We start from the raw sequence: 22,425 nt of genomic DNA, 5'->3' as shown, positions 1-22,425 counted from the left end.
GTAGGTGGCACTCTTGCCCTTTCCAGAATTTTTTGGAGGAGACTAGAGTTGATAAAGGAGGGTCTAAGTATCCTCAGGAAACGGAGATTTTCATCCATTAATTCTAAGACAGATCTTTAGACAGTAATCTACACTGCCACAGGAGAAAAGTGGCCATCAACAAGTATCACCTCTGCTAAGAAATAACTTACATCTTAGGAACCAGGGTGACTCCAAAGAGAGAACAATCTGTTCTAAGAGCAAATAAGTGATACTCTGGCTAAACCACTTGGAGGTCAAGAATATAGTCAATTTAGGCCAGCAAACCTAAAATGATATTCTTAGCTACTAATTCCAAACAAGGATTTAAAAAGTAATTGATGACTGAGGTGATTAAACTTTAGATTTTAACATAAACCCTGACACCATGACCAACCTATGTGGGCCTTTGCTTTTAGAAAATAGGTCTGGATCCTTTCATTGTCAGGGCCAGGTTGCAAACAGCAAACAGAGAAAGAGATTTATTTAACTTAGATCATTAGTACTTAGCATACTGTCTTGTATGTAACAGGTGCTCAGTATGTTATGTATTTGTTGAAGGAATAAATGACAAGAAGATCAAATTATCATTTATCTATCAGCCAGATATCTTACATAAGGAAAGACAACTACCCCCCCACCCAAAGGCAAGGAAGAAAATAATCATAATCTTAATCTTCTTGGTTATTTATACTTTACAAAGCACTTTCATATGCATTATCTCATTTAGCTCTCATTTCTGACTGCACACAACAACCACATCCAAGATAGGCAAGATGAGTAAAACTCATTTTACAGACAACAAAGTGGCTGCACAGCTTTAAGTGGCTGTCTAAAACCAGGTCTCTTACTATCAAAAAGTTGAATAAATAAACAAAAAAAGACTAAGGGATAAGTTTTAGGACAGAGAACTCAAGAACTCCCTCTAGAGCCAGCTAACCTGAGGGGCTTCTGCTTGCTTCAAGGGAATCACAGTTGTGCCATCTTGCAAGATCAGAGAAAAAAAGAGACTTAGAGGGTCCCCACCAGCGTCACTTAGTGGGTAATGACAAATATCCCAACCCTATAATAAACTGAAGCCAAGCTGAAGAGTATTCTTCTTTTAGCTCATGTTAACAGCCAACCTTCTTTCCACTCTGATGGCTAGGTACTTCAAACTGAGGAAGGAGGAAAATGGGAGCTTAGAGAGACGAGTCATATGTTCCAGACATTACTGGAAAGCATAAAAAAATCCAAGACACTGTGATAGCATCACCTATGATCTACCATTGATAAGAACAATTTCTTATCTTGGGAGGATCACATACCCATTTTTAAAAAATATTTGCAAATATACTTCTTGATACACCATCACCAGCTGGGCCTAACCGCCATACTTCAATAATTCATTTTTCAGAGATGTATCAGCCACAGATGATCTCAGAAAAGAAAAAGTAAAGAAATACCAAATGACATGTGGTAGTTTAATTCAGTCCAATCCATCTAAATTATACAGAAAAGAAATGGCCTAGCCTGAAGAAACTAGAAACGGATAGAACACCAAACACAATTTGAATATAAGTGAAAAAGAGAAGGGATTTTATCCCTTCCTAAATGAAGGTGCTAAAAATCCTCAGTTTATTATTACATAAGCCTTGTCTGGGTTTCCTAAATTAAACATTAAGTAATTATTCTGCTTTTATCTCCTTTAGTTCAAATAACTGAGTACCACTTGTCATAGATACAGAATAAAAAACTAGACTTCTAAGCTTAATTACCTGGGTTTTTTGTTTGTTTTAGCCAAAAAAACAAAAATATACTCTCCATATTACTGTGTCTGGTAGCCATCTAACTGATTTCAATTACAGATAACATGTGATATCTTTTCCTTTAAAAAAAAAAAAAAGTATATATTCCATAATGAAAAACTAAAGAGACTGGTTGTTGGTTTATTGCATCCTTTGTAACTATCCAAAGTACAAAATTTCACATCGTAAGCCAGAAAACCATGCATGGAAATGTAAATAACCAATGAGAAATGTAAATAGCTCTCAAAAAATGTAAATAGCTTTCTTTTTTTTCCCTTCAATCAAAAGGCATTTTGCCAGCACAAGGTGGCATATGCTGACAGTCTCAGCTACTCAGGAGGCTGAGGCAGGAGGATCACTTCAGCCCAAAAGCTAGAGTGTGCATGATCACACCCATGAATAGCTACTGCACTCCAACCTGGGCAACATAGTGAGAATCCATCTCAAAAAAAATTAAAAAGGCATTTTCAAGAGGGGCAAATGCCGGGCTCAGTGGCTCACACCTGTAATCCCAGCACTTGGGGAGGCCGAGGTGGGCGGGTCACCTGAGGTCAGGAGTTCGAGACCAGCCTGGCCAACATGGTGAAACCCGTCTCTACTAAAAATACAAAAAATTAGCTGGGCATGGTGGCGGGGGCCTGTAATCCCAGCTACTCGGGTTAGGAGAATGAACCCAGGAGGCAGAGGTTGCAGTGAGCCGAGATCACGCCACTGTACTCCAGCCTGGGCAACAAGAGTGAAACTCTGTCTCAAAAAAGAAAAATAAAAGAGGGGCCAAATGATTACGTGAACTGATCGCACCACTTAATCTTGTGTCTCACCTGGACAGAGCTAGTCATAGTGCTCAGAGCAAACACCGTTGCACAGTCTTTGATAGTTGACTGGCTATCAAAGGCACCCTGGGTATCCATAAGCAGCACAGCAACCTAGGAATTTGAGAGTTTAAAATATTTAGTAAAAGAGTTGCCAAAAATGACTATAAAAAAAAATCAAATGATAAATTTGAAAAGCAGTAATTAAATCAAGAAAAGTACTTATATCTCATACATTTGACATAATAATCCGTATGTTAAAGTTATCAAACATTAATAGTTCTGTGTTGTTTTAATTTTTAATACTGGAAAATAGCCCAAGAAAGAATACAGGGTAGAAAAGTATAAACAGAATTTTACTTTAGTTCCATTAGGTCTGTCAATCACAAATACTTCATTCCAAACTTGTATGCCTGTTGTTTCTCTTTCACAGCCACCTCGCCATGTAAAGCCTGTCAATGGTTCATTGTTTCCACCAATCCAACTTTGAGAATCCTGTTAAAGTCAAGGATAAATGTAAAATAAAACACAAGAAATAAAAGAAACCAAAAAATCACCCATTCTTTATTTTACAGATGGGGAAGCTAAACCCGGAAAGATAAAAAAACACTGTTTAACAAACAAGCAGTTACAAAGCAGTCCTTAAATCCCATGTGGGGTTCTTTTTCTTATAGAGACGTAGTCTCCTCCAAACTTGAATCTTCTCAAATCAGCTCACACTACTACTCTCTAGGCTTCTAAATAAGTGGGGTCATACTCACTTTCCCCCTTTTCTGAAAGATATCCTGGCTGGGCATGACAGCTCATGCCTGTAATCCCAGCACTTTGGGAGGCTGAAGTGGGCATATCACTTGAGGCCAGGAGTTTGAGACCAGCCTGGCCAACGTGGCAAAACCCCATCTTTACAAAAAGTACAAAAATTAGCCAGGCGTGGCGGCACACTCCTGTAGTCCCGGCTACTCAGCAGGCTGAGGTAGGAGGATCACCTGAACCTGGGAGGTTGAGGCTACAGTGAGCTGAGATTGTGCCACTATACTCCAGCCTGGGTGACAGAGTGAGATCCTGCCTCAAAAACAAAAAAAAAAAAAAAGAGAGAGAGAGAGAAAGATTTCCTAAAATGTTAAAAATCATAAAAAACTTGGCACCAATTATTTTAACATGTTGTTACACAGATAAGCAAAACTAAGTTCCAGGTAGAATGACTGTCAAAACAGCACTGCTTTCTCAGAATAGCTTACACTAAGTTTTCATACTGCCTTCATTTCCTCTTTAAAAAATAATCAATTTTAGGCTGGGTGCAGTGGCTCATGCCTGTAACCCTAGCACTTTGGGAGGACAAGGAAGGTGGCTCACCTGAGGTCAGGAGTTCGACACCAGCCTGGCCAACATGGCGAAACTCCATCTCTACTAAAAATACAAAAATTAGCCGGGTGTTGTGGCATATGCCTGTAATCCCAGCTACTCAGGAGGCTCAGGCAAGAGAATCACTTGAACCCGTGGGCAGAGGTTGCAGTGAGCAGAGATCGCGCCACTGCACTCCAGCCTGGCCAAAAGAGCGAAACTCCGTCTCAAAAACAAAAACGAAAAAAATCAATTTAAAAAATAACCCCAAGACTTGTTTGGAGCCTGATTTAAACAAACCAACTATTTAAAACGTCTTTTTTAAACCAACAGGAAAATATGAACCCAAACTGGTTATCTCATTAGATGGTGTTAAATTAGGGTAAGGAAGATTGTTTGGTGTGCTAATGATACTGTGGTTAGGAAAAAAAAGAGTCCTTATCTATTAGATACTCAAGTATCTGCAGTGAAAGGATATGCCTGGCATTTGCTTTAAAATATTCCGGGAGGTAAGGAAAAAAGAGAACAGATAAAACAAGACCAGCAAAATGTTGACAGATACATTGGAGTTCATTATACAATTCTCTTTATTTTAGGGTATGTTTAAAATTTTCCATAATAAAAGTTTTTAACTAGAACCACAGGGCTAAATTGTTATTATGAAATAATACAAAAGTTAACATATAAGGTAATTTTTCTAGAAAATTAAATGTGGGACATAATAAATGAGTACCTTTGACAGACGTCAAGATCCCTATACTTTAGTATACTTAAAGCCCACATAGCCTTTACTCAATGTACCCCACAGGAAAAACGCCTTTGTTTCAGAAATACTTCTAATAAGCTTGGATATCTAGTCTAAAACAAATTACAAAGCGTGAATTAGGAGTGCAGAGATGGTTAAGACAGGACCAATGAGGGATGAAGCAATTTATGAAAAGCAGACACACAGTGGCAAAAACAAAAACAAAAACAAAACAGTGTCAGCCAGGCACAGTGGCTCACGCCTGTAATCCCAGCACTTTGAGAGGCTGAGGCGGGTGGATCACTTGAGGCTAGGAGCTCAAGACCAGCCTGGCCTTGGTGAAACCCCCTCTCTACCAAAATGACAAAAAAAAAAAAAAAATTAGCCAGGCGTGGCGGCACATGCCTGTAATCCCAGCTACTTGGGAGACTGAGGGAGGAGAATCGCTTGAACCCGGGTTTCAGGTGGGTTGTGGGAGGTGGAGGTTGCAGTGAGCTGAGATCGCACCACTGCGCTCCAGCCTGGGCAACAGAGAGAGACTCTGTCTCAAACAAAACAAAACAAAACAAAACAAAACAAAACAAAACAAAAAGACAGTATCATTCAGACCATCACCTAACATAGCCTTAAACTTCAAACCATCTTTAATTATTATTATTATTCCACAAAACTCCCATCCCCAGTAGGCCACCAATCCTATCAATTACAAACTTCTCTTGGATTCATTTCTTTTTCTTCAGTTTTCAATACCTACAACTTAAAGACCTTATCTATGCTGGTCAGAAGGGGCTGCCACCTGAGACAATTTCATTCACAGTATATATGATGGACTTGTGTTTCAGGAGGCACCCTTCACAGGAATCAGATTATTTTGACACTCCCCAGACAAGTAAAACTGGTGATTCTACCCCTTGACTACATATTTGGATACTTCATATTGGTCTCTACGCAACTCCTGCTCTATCCTCTAACCCATTTTTCCATAGTCACTGAATGTTCACAAGAAATGTAATCGTGCCACTGTCCTGCTGAAAAGTCATCTGTGGCTCCGCACTACCAATAAGACCATCTGGAGATCTGCTGCATAACAATCCTTTTTTCTTTTTCTTTTTTTTTTTTTTTCTTTTTTTGAGACAGGGTCTCACTCTGTCACCCAGGCTGGAGAGCAGTGGCACAATCAGAACTCAATGAAGCCTCATCCTCCCGGACTCAAGGGATCCTCCTACCTCAGCCTCCTAAGTAGCTGGGACTGCAGGTGCACACCACCACACCTGGCTGATTTTTGTATTTTTTGTAGAGAGGGGGTTTCGCCACATTGCCCAGGCTGATAACAATCCATCTTTAATTTACTCTTCTTGTCTGTGCTCCTGATACTCCCCATAGATCTCAACACACATCTTCCTGATTCTACCATACCAAAAAAAGTTACCATTTATATGGAGTTACCTTTATATGGTTTTGCAGTTTTTTTGTGAGTCTCTTGAGAGTAAAGGCTATAAAGAATCATCTTTGTTCACCAAACTGCTCCTATCAAAGTGCCTTGCACTGTTGTAAGTTCTGACATGGAGAATCTCATTCCCCCACAATGTCAAAAAAAAAAAAAATCTGGTACTTAATGAATTTATTATTCGTAAAAGTTACAGCCTACACAAATAATTCCTCTAAGAGAACTCTGGTTTTACTCTACATTTTACTTATTTCTATCTCCTCTACAAGAAGGTAAGTTTCACAAAAGTTTTGTTTGTTTCATTCTTACAAGTATTCCCATCACAGAGAAGTGTGCCTGGCTTGTAGTAGGTACTCTAAGTATTTTTTAAACTAACAAAAAAGTTTACTTATAAGCTTCAATGTACTCCCTTTTGAGCATGGGTAATAATTCCAGAAGAAATATGATCTTTGTTATTATTCCTAGAAACAATACAATCATAAAAAGACAGTAAAAATAAATTTTTATAAGTATAGATGACTGAAATCATAGGCTTGTATGTTTGCCAGCCCCCTCTTCCAAAGAAACTTTAGAAAGAATTGGTGTCTCATAAAAATCTACTATGTATCATCTCTTTCTAAGTTACCTTGTAACGGAAATGTTTAAAAAAAATACTAAACTGATTAGTCAGCAAAAGGATGAAAGAAGCTGAGTGTGGTGGCTACACCTGTAATCCCAGCACTTTGGGAGACCAAGGCAGGAGGATCACTTGAGCCCAGAAGTTCAAGGCTGCAGTGAGCTATGATGACGCCACCACACTCCAGCCTGGATGACAGAGTGAGAGACCCTGCCTCTATTTAACAACAACAACAAAGATGAAAAAATAAATCAGAGAACTAATCAGATTCTTCAAAACTTGTAAAAGTGTATAATTTCTCTAACATAGTGAACACTGACAGCTTTCATAAAATACAGTCATTCATTCATTAAATATTTGTGGAACCACTACCATGTGCCAGCCATTTTTCTAGGGATACAGCAGTGAACAAGAATAAACATTCCTGCCCACAAAGAGAATTTTAGTGGGAGCTAAAGGCAGCCTTGCTGATAACAGACCCTATTTGCTGTGATAATTTACTAAAAGCAAACCTAAAAACTCAAAAACACTAATCTGATACTATTTACTACTATGGAGACAAAAGCCTCAAAACTCAGAAATGCAAAAGTAATCCTACTCCACCAGGAATATAAAGTAAATAGGAAAAAAAGAAGTATTTATAGAATAAATCTCAACTGCAAAAGGCAATCTGAAATCACCAGAAGTTTGTTTTTTTTTTTTTTTTTTTTTTTTTGAGATGGGGTCTCACTTGCTATGTTGCCCAGGCTGGTCTTGAACTCTTGAGCTCAAGCAATCCTCCCACCTCAGCACCTCAGCCTCTCAAAGTGCTGGGATTACAAGCATGAGCCACCATGCCCAGCCTGAAGTTTAAGTATAATCAAATAGTGAATAAATACAGCCCTTGCCAAAAAGACGTTCTACATAATATAATTATCAGCAATTAAGAAACCTTACCTATTCTAAACAGTAAGAAACAAATTCATATTTTACCAAAGGAAAGGTATACTCCCTAGCAACAAAGTGAAACAACTATGTAACCACTTATTTATTTAGTTAGACAGAGAGAAAGAAAAAGAGACAGACAGACAGACAGACAGGGTCTTGCTCTATCACCCAAGCTGGAGAGCAATGGCACGATCATAGCTCACTGTCCTCGACCTCCTGGGCTCAAGTGATCAAAGGGTTGGTTGTCCTGCCAGGCCTACATGTATCAGAGCACACCCGCTCCTGACTGCTGGCAAGCTGACTCCCTTTCACAATGGATAGGCTGGAAGAATAAAGGTTCATACAAAAGCCATAAATCATCACAACTGGGAGTAAAAGGAATAAAAAGAATGAAATTAAGATCCAAGTGGGCTGGTGCGGTGGCTCACGCCTGTAATCCCAGCACTTTGGGAGGCCGAGGCGGGCGGATCACCTGAGGCTGGGAGTTTGAGACCAGCCTGACCAACATGGAGAAACCCCGTCTCTACTAAAAATACAAAAAAATTAGCCAGGCATGGTGGCTCATGCCTGTAATCTCAGCTACTCGGGAGGCTGAGGCAGGAGAATCGCTTGAACCCAGGAGGCGGAGGTTGCGATGAGCCAAGATCGCGCCATTGCACTCCAGCCTGGGCAACAAAAGCGAAACTCAGTCTCAAAAAAAAAAAAAACCCAAGTAGTGCTACAATAATAAGCGAGATCCTCCCTAGTTGCATGACATTCCCCACACCACCACAAATGAAAATCTTCATCTGTATAAAACTAGTACCTATTCAGGAGACAGGTTATGAACACTCAGCACCCAAACTGATAGACAGAATAAATACTGTACACATTCTAACCACCAATTATATTTACTATTTTCATTTGAATATGTGGGAATACGCTGCAAGTCCTGGAACTAATTATAAAACATTTAACTTTAAAACAGTTTAAAACTGTCTAACATCTTATCCAACCCCATTCCTACCCCATGCCCAACTCTTCCCGTCTGGGGCTGGACAAATCAATGAAATTATGACTGACCCAAGTCATGAGCCCAGAAAAAGGACAACTCTAACAACTTAGGTACATGCTGAAGAGGAATTTAACATATTTTGATAAAAGGTTCTGCTCAAAAGGTGTCTTTGACCTTGAAGACACTATGCTAAATGAAATAGGCCACACACAAAAGGACAAATATTCTATGATTCTACTCATATGAGGTGCTTAGTCAAATTCATAGGGACAGAAAGTACAATGGTGGATGCCAGGGGATTGGGGAGAGAAATGGGGAGTTAGTGTTTAATGGGCACAGAGCTTCAGCTGGGGAAGATGAAGTAGTTCTGGAGATGGATAGTGGCAATGGCTACACAACAATGTGAACAGACTTAGTGCCACTGAAGTGTACACTTACAAATGGTTAAAGAGGTAAATTTTATGTTATGTATATCTTACCACAATTTAAAAAAAAGTTGCCCTCGAGGGCTAACAAAACGGAAGGGGCAGACACGTCTCGTAATTAAACTGAGATTTGACTTTAAAGTCTTCCATTGGACTTCCAGTGTCAGCTTTCTCATGTAAAAAGTTTAGAAGTCATCAGACCTATCTTTACAACAAGAAAAATGCTTAGCAAACTGAAAAATCAATAAACTCTCCTTTCTTAGATCAAAGAATTGAGATCACAGGTCAAACCATCCCTGCAAAATCACAAGAGACAAACTAACACAAAGGATCAGGAGTTGAGGTCAGCTTTCCAGCAACTGCTGCAGCAACTGGTAGGAACACTTAAATGGCAATTTGAATGAATTATCAGAAGCTGAGAGTGAACTAGTTTAAGCACTAAAAACCCTAGAGGCTCAGTCTAAGAAAACACCCCACTTTCCTGAATATTATCTCAAAGAACTCCACAAAATTCTCAAAGTAATTACGGAAGAAAGTTTCCCTCATGACTGACAAGAGGAGGGGAAGTAACACTTTTTAAGTTCACTCTGGGAAAGTAACCACTATCTACACACACACCAGTACATACATACACACACACACACACACACACACCAGTCCCCACAACAAAAGCCTGCCCTCCTGAGAAAACTACTTTACCAGAGCTTTATCTGACCCTAGGGAGGAGCAATTAGCCAACTCCTGCCCCATCTAGGCTTCCTGTCTAGTTTAAGGTTTTGTTTGTTTGTGTGTTTGTTTGTTTAAAAAAAAAAAAAAAAGAGGGTCATAGACCAGGACTCAGGCCCACTAAAAAACTAAGAAGCCAGGTGCAGTGGTGTCTGCCTGTAGCCTCAGCTATTCAGGAGACTGAGCTCAGGAGTTCCAGACCAGCCTGGGCAACATAAGGAGACTGTGTCTCAAAAAAGAATAAAAATAAAACTAAGATTTAACCATAAGGTGGCATATGATGCTTCTGCTCTCCTACACTTTACCACCTCATCAACAATGCTCCAATATAATGACAGTGGATTACAAATAAAAAAGCTGCAAGACACAGATTTTGAGTTCAATAAAAGTTCTTGGGAAACCCCAAAGACAGTGAGAGAATAAGGAGAAACTGAAGCCTCTAGGACCTGCAGCTACAAAACACGTTAAACATAGCCCATCTCCCAACTAGATTAACATATAACCTCATAATAAAAGCCTAAATCTTCAGTCTTTATTACCTGATACTTCATGTCTGGCTTTCAGCAAAAAATTACAAGCCATGCCAAAAGGCAAGAAAAAAATCGACTGAAAAGACAAGGCAAACAACAGAACCAGACTCAGATATGATACATTTCAGAATTATAAAATAGGAAGTTGATCCAGGAAGAGGACAGAACACCAAGCAGGATAAATACCAAAAAAATCCACACTAGGTATATATTATAGCCTAGCTGTAAAGTAACACAAAAAGAAAATCTTGAAAGAAGCCAGGAACAAAACACTTTTACCTACAGAGGAACAAAGATAAGAATTACACTGGACTTCCCATTACAAATCATGCAAGCAGCTGGGAGCAGTGACTCATGGCTATAATCCCAGCACTCGGGGAGGCCGAGGCAGGGGGATCACTTGAGGTCTGGAGTTCGAGACCACCCTGGTCAAAACGGCAAAACCCCATCTATACTAAAAATTCAAAAATTAGCCGGGCGTGGTGGCACACACCTGTAGTCCCAGCTACTTGGGAGGCTGAGGCAGGAGAATCACTTGAACCCAGAAGGCGGAGGTTGCAGTGAGCCAAGATCGCACCACTGCACTCCAGCCTGGGCGACAGATCGAGGCTCCATCTCAAAAAACAAAGCAAAACAAAAATCATGCAAGCAGGAAGGAAACAGGGTGAAATGTTGACAAAGCTGAAAAAAAGAAAAAAAAAACCCACCAAACTAGAATTCCGTATCCAGTAAAGTTATCCTACAAAAGAAGTAAAGACTTTCTTAGCCAAAAACCAAGGAATGTTGTCGCCAATACGTCAGCAAAAAGGAAAATGATATAGGTCAGAAACTCAAATCTACATAAAGAGAGAAAGATTATCAGAGAAGGATAATAAGGTAAAATAAAATCTTTTAGGTGGTTATAGTATACAGATAAGGGAAACAAATGACAGCAATGTATAAAAGGAGGGAGGAATTAGGAATACGCTAAGGTAACTGCACTATCCATGAAGCAGTATAATATCTGAAAGTGGACTTAGCTTAGTTGTGAATGTATATTGCAAACTCCAGGCAGCCACCAAAAAACACGTTTAACAGATATATTAAAAGAGTACAGAAAACACAATCAAGTAAAATGTTCAATTAAAATTGGAGAAGGCAGAAAAAGAGGGGAAGATAAAAAAAAAAAGTACAAAAAAAAAAAAAAACACCAGAAAACAATTATAAGTATGGCAGCTACATATCAACAATCACTTTAGATATGAATGACCTAAATACACCAATTAAAAGAAACTGTCGGCCGGGCACAGCGCACGTCTGTAATCCCAGCACTTTGGGAGGCAGAGGTGGGTGGATCACCTGAGGTCAGGAGTTCGAGATCAGTCTGGCCAACATGGGGAAACCCCATCTCTATTCAAAATACAAAACTTAGCGGGGCGTGGTGGCGGGTGCCTGTAATCCCAGCTACTGAGGAGGCTAAGGCAGAAGAATCATTTGAATCAGAGAGGCGGAGGTTGCAGTGAGCCAAGATTGCGCCACCGCACTCCAGCCTGGGTGACAGAGTAAGATTCTGTCTCAAAAAAAGAAACTGTCACAGTGGGTTTTTAAAAAATAGAGCCAACTATATGCTATCTATTTTTAAAACTCCACTTTACAAAGACAGACACAGGTTAGAAGTAAAGGTATGGGAAAAACATACCATGCCAACACTAATCAAAAGAAAGCTAGAATAGCTATGTTAATTACAGACAAAGCAGTTTTCAAAATAAGGAAACATAAAAACCACTTCTGAACAAAGATTAAGAGTTGCATTACACCAAAATATGTGAAGCAAAAATTGAACTCCAAAGAGTAACAGACAAATCCACTATTATACTGGGAGACCTCACACCTCTTTATAGGTAGTGACACACCCAGCAAGTAGAAAACCAATAACATAGTCGAGCTGAACGGCATCAACAATCAAATGGATCTGACATTATAGAATATTTCATCCAACAACAGCACAATACATACTCTTCTCAAACTCACAAAGAACATTCACCAACGTAGACCATATCCTCAGCCTTAAAATACACCTTTAAAATTTTTAAGGGATAGATAATACAAAGTATGCTCTCATACCACAACAGAATTAAACTATTACTAGAAATCAGTAACAGAAACACAGCTGGAAAACTCCCCAAATAGTTGGAGTTTAAAACAACTCACCTCAAAATGACAGAGGAGTCAAGGAAATCTCAATACAAATTTTAAAATATATTGAACTAAATGAAAATGAAAATACAACCTATTAAAATATATGAAATGCAGCAAAAACCATGATTAGAGAATTTATAGCATTAGATGCATACAGTAGGAAAGAAAAAAAGATCTAAAACCAATACTCTAAGCTGCCATCTCAGGTAACTGGAAAAGAAGAGCAATATAAACCTAAAGTAAGATGAATAAAATCAGAGGAAGAACTGATGAAATTGAAACAAGAAAACAGAAAATCACAACAGAAAAAACAAATCAGTGAAACAAAAAACTGATCCTTCAAAAAGATCAATATAATTGATTGAAGAGAGAGGGGAGAAAAAAGATAAGACAAACTAGTATCAGAATTCAAAGAAGAATCTTCATTACTAATTCCTTAAACATTAAAAAAATAAAAGAATACTAAGAACTCTATGCCCACAAAGTTAGTAACTTAGTTGAAATGGAGCAATTCTTGGAAAGAAACAAACTACCAAACTCACACAAGGAGAACTAGATCATCTATTAAAAAAAAAAAAAAAAAAAGGCCAGGCGCGGTAGCTCATGCCTGTAATCCCAACACTTTGGGAGGCCGAGATGGGCAGATCACCTGAGGTCAGGAGTTCAAGACCAGCCTGGCCAACATGGTGAAACCCCCATCTCTACTAAAAATACAAAAATTAGCCAGGCATGGTGGTGGGCGCCTGTAATCCCAGCTACCCAGGAGATTGAGGCAGGAGAATCACTGGAACTCGGGAGGCAGAGGGTGCAGTAAGCCAAGATCATGCCACTGCACCCTAGGAGACAGAGCAAGGCTCCATCTCCAAAAAAAAAAAAAAGATCAATAAATAACCTTCCAAAAGAAGGATTTACAAAGCCCAACTGACTTCACTAGAAAACTCTACCAAGCATTTAAGGAAGAAATGGTAGCAGTTCTCTACAAATAAGCAGAGGGAATACTTCCTAATTAATTCAAAGTATTACCCTAATACCAAAACCAGACAAAGATACTACAAATAAAGGAAAACTGCAGACCAGTATATATCATGAATATAAATGCAAAAATCCTTGACAAAATATTAGCAAATCAAATCTAACAATGTACAAAAAGAATTACACACCATGATCAAGTGGGATTTACTCCAGGAATGCAAGGCTGGCTCAACAACTTAAAGTCAATAAATGTAATCCATCATAACAATAGTCTAAAGAAAAAAAATCAGCTGGGCATGGTGGCTCACGCCTGTAATCCCAACACTTTGGGAGGCCAAGTCGGGCAGAATACCTGAGGTCAGGAGTTCAAGACCAGGCTGGCCAACATGGCAAAACCCCATCTCTACTAAAAATACAAAAACTAGCCAGGCACGGTGGTACGCACCTGTAATCCCAGCTACTGTGGAGGCTGAGGCAGGAGAATCGCTTAAACCCAGGAGGCAGAGGTTGCAGTGAGCCGAGATTGTGCCACTGCACTCCAGCCTCGGTGACAGAACAAGACTGTCTCAAAAAAGAAAAGAAAGAAAAAAAAACACATGATAATATCAATAAATACAGGAAAACTATTTGACAAAATCCAACATTCATTCAGGATTTAAAAAAAAAAAAACTCCCAGCACACTAGGAATAAAGAAAAACTTCAATTAAAAAAAAAATCTACAAAAAATCCTACAGCTAACATAGTAGTGAGAAACCAGGTGCTTTCTAGAAACTAGGTTAGAAAACAGACAAGGATATTCATTATTTATCACTTGTACTCAATACTACCGGAGGTTCTAGCTGGGACCATCAGCCAAGACACAGAAATAAAAGGTTCCCAGGTAAGAAAGAAAGAAGTAAAACAATCATCATTTGCAGATGACATGATGTTGTATATAGAAAACTCGAAGGAATCCACTAAAAAAATTATTGGAACTAATGAACAAATTCAGTATTTGTTTCAAGGATACAAGATCAATATGCAAGTCAAGTATATGAACTATACACTTGCATGAACAATTCAAAAATGAAATTAAGAAAGCAATTCCATTCATAGTAACATCAACAAAAGGAATAAATTGAAGAAAAGTGCAAAACTTATACTCAAAAACTATAAAAAAATTTTTGGATCTAAATAAATGGAAAAATATCCCATATTCATGGACTGTTAGACTTAATATTGTTAACACAGTAGTATTTCCCAAATTGATCTTTCAGATTCAACCAATCACTGATAGAATCCCAGCTAACTTCTTGTAGAAACTGAGAAGCTAATTCTAAAATTCATATGGGATTGCAAGGAACCCAAAATAGCCAAACAATCTTGAAAAAGAACAAAATGGGACTCACTTCCTCACTTCAAAATTTACTACAAAGCAACAGTAGTGAAGACAGCATGATACTGGTATGAGAACAAGACATGGCCGGGCGTGGTGGCTCACGCCTGTAATCCTAACACTTTGGGAGGCGGGCAGATTGCCTGAGCGCAGGAGTTCGAGACAAACCTGGGCAACACGGGGAAACCCTGTCTCTACTAACATACAAAAAAAAACTGGCTAGGTGTGGTGGCTGATGCCTGTAATCCCAGCACTTTGGGAGGCCGAGGTGGGCGGATCACGAGGTCAAGAGATGGAGACCATCCTGGCCAACTCGATGGTAAAACTCGATCTCTACTAAAAATACAAAAAGTAGCTGGGCATGGTGGCGCACACCTGTAGTCCCAGCTACTCAGGAGGCGGAGGCAGGAGAATCACTTAAACCCGGGAGGCAGAGGTTGCAGTGAGCTGAGATTGAACCACTGCACTCCAGCCTAGCAACAGAGCGAGACTCTGTCTCAAAAAAAAAAAAAAAAAAAAAAATTAGCCAGGCATGGCAGCGCATGCCTGTAGTCCCAGCTACTTGGAAGGCTGAGGCAGGAGAACTGCTTGAACCCAGGAGGCAGAGGTCGGTTGCAGTAAGCCAAGATCGCACCACTGCACTCCAGCCTGGGCAATAGAGCAAGACTCCATCTCAAAAAAAAAAAAAAAAAAATAGAACATGTACATAGATCAATGGAATAGAACTGAGAGTCAAGAAATAAATTCATATATCTATAATCGACTGGTTTTCAATAAGGTATCAAGAGCATTCAATAGCGGAAGTGTTGAAAAGTCTTTCCAAAAATGGTGCTGGGACAAATAGATACATAACCAAAAAATGAAGGAAGAACCCTCTTTCACATCATTATTATAACATATACATATATAAATATATTTTATGTAATTAACATTATATATTAATATGATTATAGCATTATTCCTAATAGTCATAAAATTGCAAACAAACCAACTGTCCATTAACTGATGAATGGATAAAGTGTGGTATATCCATACAAGAGAATATTATTCAGCCATAAAAAGTACTGATACATGCTATAATATGGATGAACCCTGAAAACATTATGCTAAGTGAAGCCAGTCACAAAAGACCACATTTTTTAAGATTCCACTTACATGAATGTCCACAGAGACAGAAAATAGATTAGCGGTTCCTTCAGGTTGACGGTTTGGAGAAAGGATCTGGGGGTAACAGCCAAAGGGCTGTTACAGGGATTCATTTTGAGATGATGGAAACTTTGTTTCTTTTTGAGACTGTGACTTGCTCTCTCCCAGACTGGAGCGCAACAGCACAATCAGGGCTCACTGTAACCTCAACCTCCTGGGCTCAAGACATCCTCCTGCCTTAGCCTCCTGTGTAGCTGGAACTACAGATATACACCACCACGCTCGGCTAATTTTTTGATTTTTGTAGAGATGGAGTCTCCCTATGTTGCCCAGACTGGTCTCAAACTCCTGGGCTCAAGCAATCCTCCCACCTCGGCCTCCCAGAGTTCTGGGATTACAGGCACGAGCCACCATGCCCCACCAATGGAAACATTTTTAAATTAATTGGGGTAATAGTTGCACAACTCTGTGAATATACTAAAAACCACTGAACTGCACACTTTAAGTGAATGACTTATATGGTAAGTAAATTATATCTCAGTAACACTGTTAAAGGAAAAACAAAAAATCAAATACCTTTAGTGTACAAGTTCAACGAAGACTCCTAGTCACACAAAACCCACTTGTATAACACTACCAGAGTCCAGGGAAGAATGAATGGCCCACTCAAGTTTCTATTGACTGTCCATATACTAGTACAGTGTGACATAAATCTTATGGCTTGAACTTGCTTCTTGATGAAAGAATTATGGTATACATTCTCCAATCTACAGAAAATGTATCCTATTAAAGGAAAGAAATTTGTGAGAACAAAGAAATTCTGAAGCCAGGCTCAATGGCACATGTCTTATAAGTCCCAGCTACTTGGGAGGCTGAGGCAGGAGGACTGCTTGAGACCAGGAGTTCAAGGACAGCCTGGGCAACAGAGTGAGACTTGGTCTCAAAAGAAAAAGAAAAAGAGAAAGAAAAGAAATTCTGAACTAAAATTTATAAGCTGGGCCACGCACAGTGGCTTACACCTACAATCCCAGCACTTTGGGAAGCCAAAACAGGAGGACTGCTTGAGCCCAGGAGTTCGAGACCAAGTTGGGCTAAAAAGTGAGGCCCTTCAGGGTCGATCACCTGAGCCCAGGAGTTCGAGGCTGCAGTGAGCTGTGATTGTGCCTCTTCACTCCAGCCTGGGCAACAGAGTGAGACGCTATCTCTAAAAAAGTTAAAATAATTTTTTAAAAAATGTACAAGCTGAATAGCAAAATTTGTCCTGGCAGAGTGAGGGAAGGAGGTAGGGAGTTAATTGCCTTAAAAAAAAAGTCTCCTCCAAAAACAGTTAGTATTAACACAAAAGGAACTTATATTATACAAGATGGCTTAACTCCCTAAATGTTCTAAAGCTGGTGGTTGAGTAGTCAGTGTTTATGAGTAACAGTTTGTTGCTTGAGGTATTTTTCAATAAATAGCCTAAATAAAACCAGTTACTTTAGAAACAGTTAATGTAACCTACTGGAACAAAGCAAACTCTTTGTTCCAAACTAATTCCAAACTAATGAAAAAGATCTGTAATTTATGTTCTCTCAAATCCAAAATGGAAATATGTGATGATAGGGGTGCCATAATATTTATGATACTGCGAAAGAGGCAATACATACATTTGGGGCTTAAAGCTGGAAAAGCTGCAAAGGACAGAGTATTTTCAGGCAACAGGTTCAGGAATGTAACCAAGAAAGTCTCTCCTAAAATACTGCAATAAGGACTTCAAACAATATTGTAAACACTTCCATCTCATTTATTTCTGATTCCTCTAGCTTTGGTAACATTTGATGAAGTTTTTCTGACTCAAATCTAATCCAATTTAAAACCTGCATAGGGAAGAATTAAAACTTAGTTTTGATTCCAAAATCAAAGTCTCAGCAGCAGGGACCCCAATATGCTAAGAGGAAGATAGTCCACATAACCTCTGTATCCAATCCTCTTTTTTTTTTTTTTTTTTTTGAGACAGAGTCTCACTCTGTCACCCAGGCTGGAATACAGTGGCATGGTCTCAGCTCACTGCAACCTCTGCCTCCAGGGTTCAAGAGGTTCTCCTGCCTCAGCCTCCTGAGTAGCTGAGATTACAGGCACCTGCCACCACCCCCGGCTAATTTTTCTGTTTTTGGTAGAGACGGTGCTTCACCATGTTGGCCAGCCGGTCTTGAACACCTGGCCTCAAGCAGTCGACCTGCCTCGGCCTCCTAAAGTGCTGGGATTACAGGCATGAGCCTCCGAGCCCAGCCCAATCCCCTTATCTTATATTCAGGTAATAATAATAAGCAGCAGCAGCCCACAATTTTTATTTCCTTATTGACTCTTAAAAATCTGGTCAAGGCCGGGCGCGGTGGCTCACGCCTGTAATCCCAGCACTTTGGGAGGCTGAGGTGGGCGGATCACCTGAGGCCAGGAGTTCAAGACCAGCCTCAACATGGAGAAACCCCATCCCTACTAAAAATACAAAATTAGCCGGGCGTAGTGGTGCATGCCTGTAATCTCAGCTACTCAGGAGGCTGTGGCAGGAGAATTGCTTGAACCTGGGAGGCGGAGGTTGCGGTGAGCCAAGATCGCGCCATTGCACTCCAGCCTGGGCAACATGAACGAAACTCCATCTCAAACAAACAAACAAAAAAATCTGGTCAAAGTTTGCCTGCTTCTCACATTGGCAAAAATAATAATATAAAATTCAAATTATCAGCATTTTGTTACATAAGTTCTATAGTTTCAATAATAATATTCAATATTATAGTTATAATTTATATTCAATATTTATATATTATATAATATATATTATTTATAATATATATTTTATAATATATAACATTTATATAATAAATATAATTAAATAAGCTAAACTTCTACATTAAATCTGGCAAATAGTTTATGAGCAAATGAACTTGTATACAGACGTATACAGATAATTTTAAATCAACAAAATACACATCAGAATAGCTAACATTAAAAAGATTGACAATACAGTTCACAAGATATACAGCAACTGTAAGTCTCTCACACTGCTGGTGGAAGTGTAAAATTAATGAAACCACTTTGGAAAAAAATTTCGGCAATCCCTACTAAAAGTAAACGGGTATTTCCCCCTGTGACCCAGCAATTCTACTCCTGGGTATAAACCCAACAGAATTCGGTGCTTACATCACAAAGACTTTACAAAAATGTTCATTAGCAGTTTTATTCATAACAGAAAAAAACTAGAAACCCATATGTCTATCAGTAGAAAGGGTAAATTATGACATATTCATCCAATGAAATATCACTCAGCAATAAAAATAACATACAACATATTTCTGACACATGTAACAATGTGCATACACCAGCCTTAATTTAAATGCTTAGTGAAAGAAACCAGACACAGGAGTACATACTCTATGATTACATTTATGTGAAGTTCTATAGTAGGCAAAACTAATCTACATTAATACAAGTCAGAACAAAGGTGGCCCTTGAGAGCCGGAGATAGCAGTAACTGGGAAGGGGAATTAGAGAGCCTCCTAGAATGCAGGAAATGCTGTCTTGTTCTGAGAGACAGTGGTTACTATAGCATATATATATAAAAATGCACTGGCTATATTAAGGTTTATACACTTTATGTATGTAAGTTACACCCAATAAAAAATAATTAACAGGCCGGGCGCGGTGGCTCACGCCTGTAATCCCAGCACTTTGGGAGGCTGACACGGGCAGATAATGAGGTCAGGAGATCAAGACTATCTGGCTAACACAGTGAAACCCCGTCTCTACTAAAAATACAAAAAACTAGCAGGGCATGGTGGCGGGAGGTACTTGGGAGGCTCAAACAGGAGAATGGTGTGAACGTGGGAGGCGGAGCTTGCAGTGAGCCGAGATCGTGCCACTGCACTCCAGCCTGGGCGACACAGCGAGACTCTGTCTCTAAATACATAAATACATAAATAAATAAATAAATAAATAAATAAATAAATAAAAATAAAAAGACCCAAGGAAGCAGCATTTAAAAATATTGTTCCTCCTCCAAATACATTTCAGTCTTGAGAAAGAACATAAGACAGTTTTTCTTCATGTATTTGCACATTTCCCATGAAATCTCAGACACTGTTATCCTTAAAGAGGAAGGTAAAATCAAGTTCAACATCCCATAGGGCTCATTCTGAGATATTTGTGCTTGTGGCAAGTTATATGTAGCAGTGCGTATGATTCTTAAAGATAGTTTTTTACTCCTGGTCTCTGGCAACAGTTTGGGGAGCAGCTCTTTAAATAGCAAAGAATAAAAACATAAAGGACAGTTTTTTTTAAATGCCATTAGCAAATATGCTGTAGATGGAGTCAAAACTCTTGTGTAGCAAATACAGCAAGGATCCTTTATTTATTGAGCTTAGATACCAGTGCATAGCAAGAAAAGTTACATTTGTACTCACACATATCCTCCCATCAGTCTAGTTCAACTCTGAAGTAAACCAAAGTAAATATTTATTAAAGAATAATTTAGTGTAGGTATATCCTATAAAGTAACCTGTACTTTACATATTGTAGATATATGGGAAAATGACCAAACATAATTTTACATAATAGTTTTTAGAATAAAGGCTCTGGCATCAAATTGCCTAGTCTTGAATTTAAGTCTTGCCACTTACTTTGAGTCTCGTTTCTTCAACTACCAAGTTGAAATATAATTATCACTGCACAGGGTTATTTCTGAATACTAAGTAAGATAATGCCTGCTAAATGCTTAGTAATCAAAATACCAAGAATTCAGTAAAGATTCAAAAACCGTTACATCACAAAATAGTATGTGCTTCCTAATGGAAGAATACGTCATCATCTATGAAGTACTCTTGCCAAAAGAGCGTCAAACTTGAGTCTGATGAAGTCTCTAGATTCAATTAACAACTTACAGAAGATTCACAGAACGCAGAACATGTAAAACTACACCAACGGGATGCAATCTGCAAATCCAGAGTGGGAAACCCTATAACCAACAATCAGTATCTTCAACAAATAAATTGCCAAGAAAAAGAGAGGGAGGGAGGGAAACCTAAAATGCATTAAAATACTTTGAAGACAACCAATCACAATGTGGACTATTAAAAAAAACAAAAACAAAAACGAAAAGCAGTTGAGGTGGCCAGGCATGGTGGCTCACACCTGTAATCCCAACACTTTGGGAGGCTGAGGCGGGAGGATCATTAGAGGTCAGGAGTTCCATACCAGCCTAGCCAACATGGTGAAACCCCTATCTCTATTAAAAATACAAAAATTAGCCAGGTGTCGTGGTGCGCACCTGTAAACCCAGCTACTTGGGAGGCTGAGGCAGGAGAATTGCTTGAACCCAGGAGGCAGAGGTTGCAGTGAGCTGAGATCACATCACTGCACTCCAACCTTGGCGACAGAACAAGACTCTGTCTCCAAAAAAAAACAAAAAAGCAGTTGAGGCAACTTGAAAACTGAACACTTAAAAGACATTAATATTAAGGGATTATTATTTCTATATTATTGTAATGTTCAAAAAAGTCCTTATTTTTAAGAGACATACTGAAATATTTATAAATTAATTGATCACAGGGATTTACTTCAAAATAATATATAAGGTGTAGAGTGAGTTAGATTATAGATGAAATGAGATTGGAATTGATAAGTGCTAAAAATTGTTTAGTATATGGGCATTTATTATATTATTGCCTACTTTTACATGTATTTATTAATAAAATTCTTCATAATAAAGTTTTACAAAGAAAAAACAGGAAATGGTATAAAAGTAGAAGCAACTCCATAGAGAATTAAGAATCCTTATCTAGGAGAATTTAGTAATAATAGCTATCACCATTACTTAGCATCAATATCGTAAGCACTGTGTTTAGTTTCATGTATATTATATAATTCTACTAAATTAAGTTTTGACCACTGTAAACTGATTCCTAGATTTCAAACTACAACAGCGAGACCTGAGAATCTAATCAGCATTTTTCTAACAGTTCCTACAGACACTGGAATAATCTATTTCACTTTTAAAAGGTTTAAAATCATGCAGCCGTAAAAAAGGATGAAATTATGTTCTTTGCAGCAACATGGATGCTGCTGGAGGCCATTACCCTAAGCAAATTAATGCAGGAACAGAAAACCAAATACCACGATTTTACTTAAAAGTAGAAGCTAAACAAGGGTACTCACGTACACAAAGATGGCAACAACAGACAACGGGGAGTACTAGAGGGGAGAGGGAGGAAGAGGGCAAGGGTTGAAAAACTAACTATTGGTTACTACGCTCAATACCTGGGTGACAAGATCAATTGTACCCCAAACATCAGCATTAGGAAACACACCCTAGTAACAAACCTGCACATATAGCCCCTGATTCTAAAATAAAAGT

The 22,425-nt window shown here is 38.8% G+C and overlaps 1 protein-coding gene across 9 annotated transcripts in view; it reads right to left on the bottom strand.

The window, feature by feature from the left end:
• ATL2 (atlastin GTPase 2) overlaps nucleotides 1-22,425 on the bottom strand; it is an 86,661-nt gene that overhangs the window by 24,095 nt on the left and 40,141 nt on the right. For all 9 annotated transcript variants that reach the window (XM_024927673.5, XM_055108044.2, XM_055108043.2 and 6 more), the window contains exons 3-4: nucleotides 2,978-3,112; nucleotides 2,627-2,731 (exon numbers count right to left, since the gene is read on the bottom strand). In XM_024927673.5, the coding sequence (XP_024783441.1) occupies nucleotides 2,627-2,731; nucleotides 2,978-3,112 (240 nt within the window). The remainder of the gene's footprint in view (nucleotides 1-2,626; nucleotides 2,732-2,977; nucleotides 3,113-22,425) is intronic.

The sequence above is a fragment of the Pan paniscus genome, chromosome 12 (genome assembly GCF_029289425.2).
Source record: "Pan paniscus chromosome 12, NHGRI_mPanPan1-v2.0_pri, whole genome shotgun sequence".
Classification (NCBI taxonomy): Eukaryota; Metazoa; Chordata; class Mammalia; order Primates; family Hominidae; genus Pan; species Pan paniscus.
The sequence above is the reverse complement of the archived record's forward strand: the minus strand, read 5'-3'. Positions and strand labels throughout refer to the sequence as shown.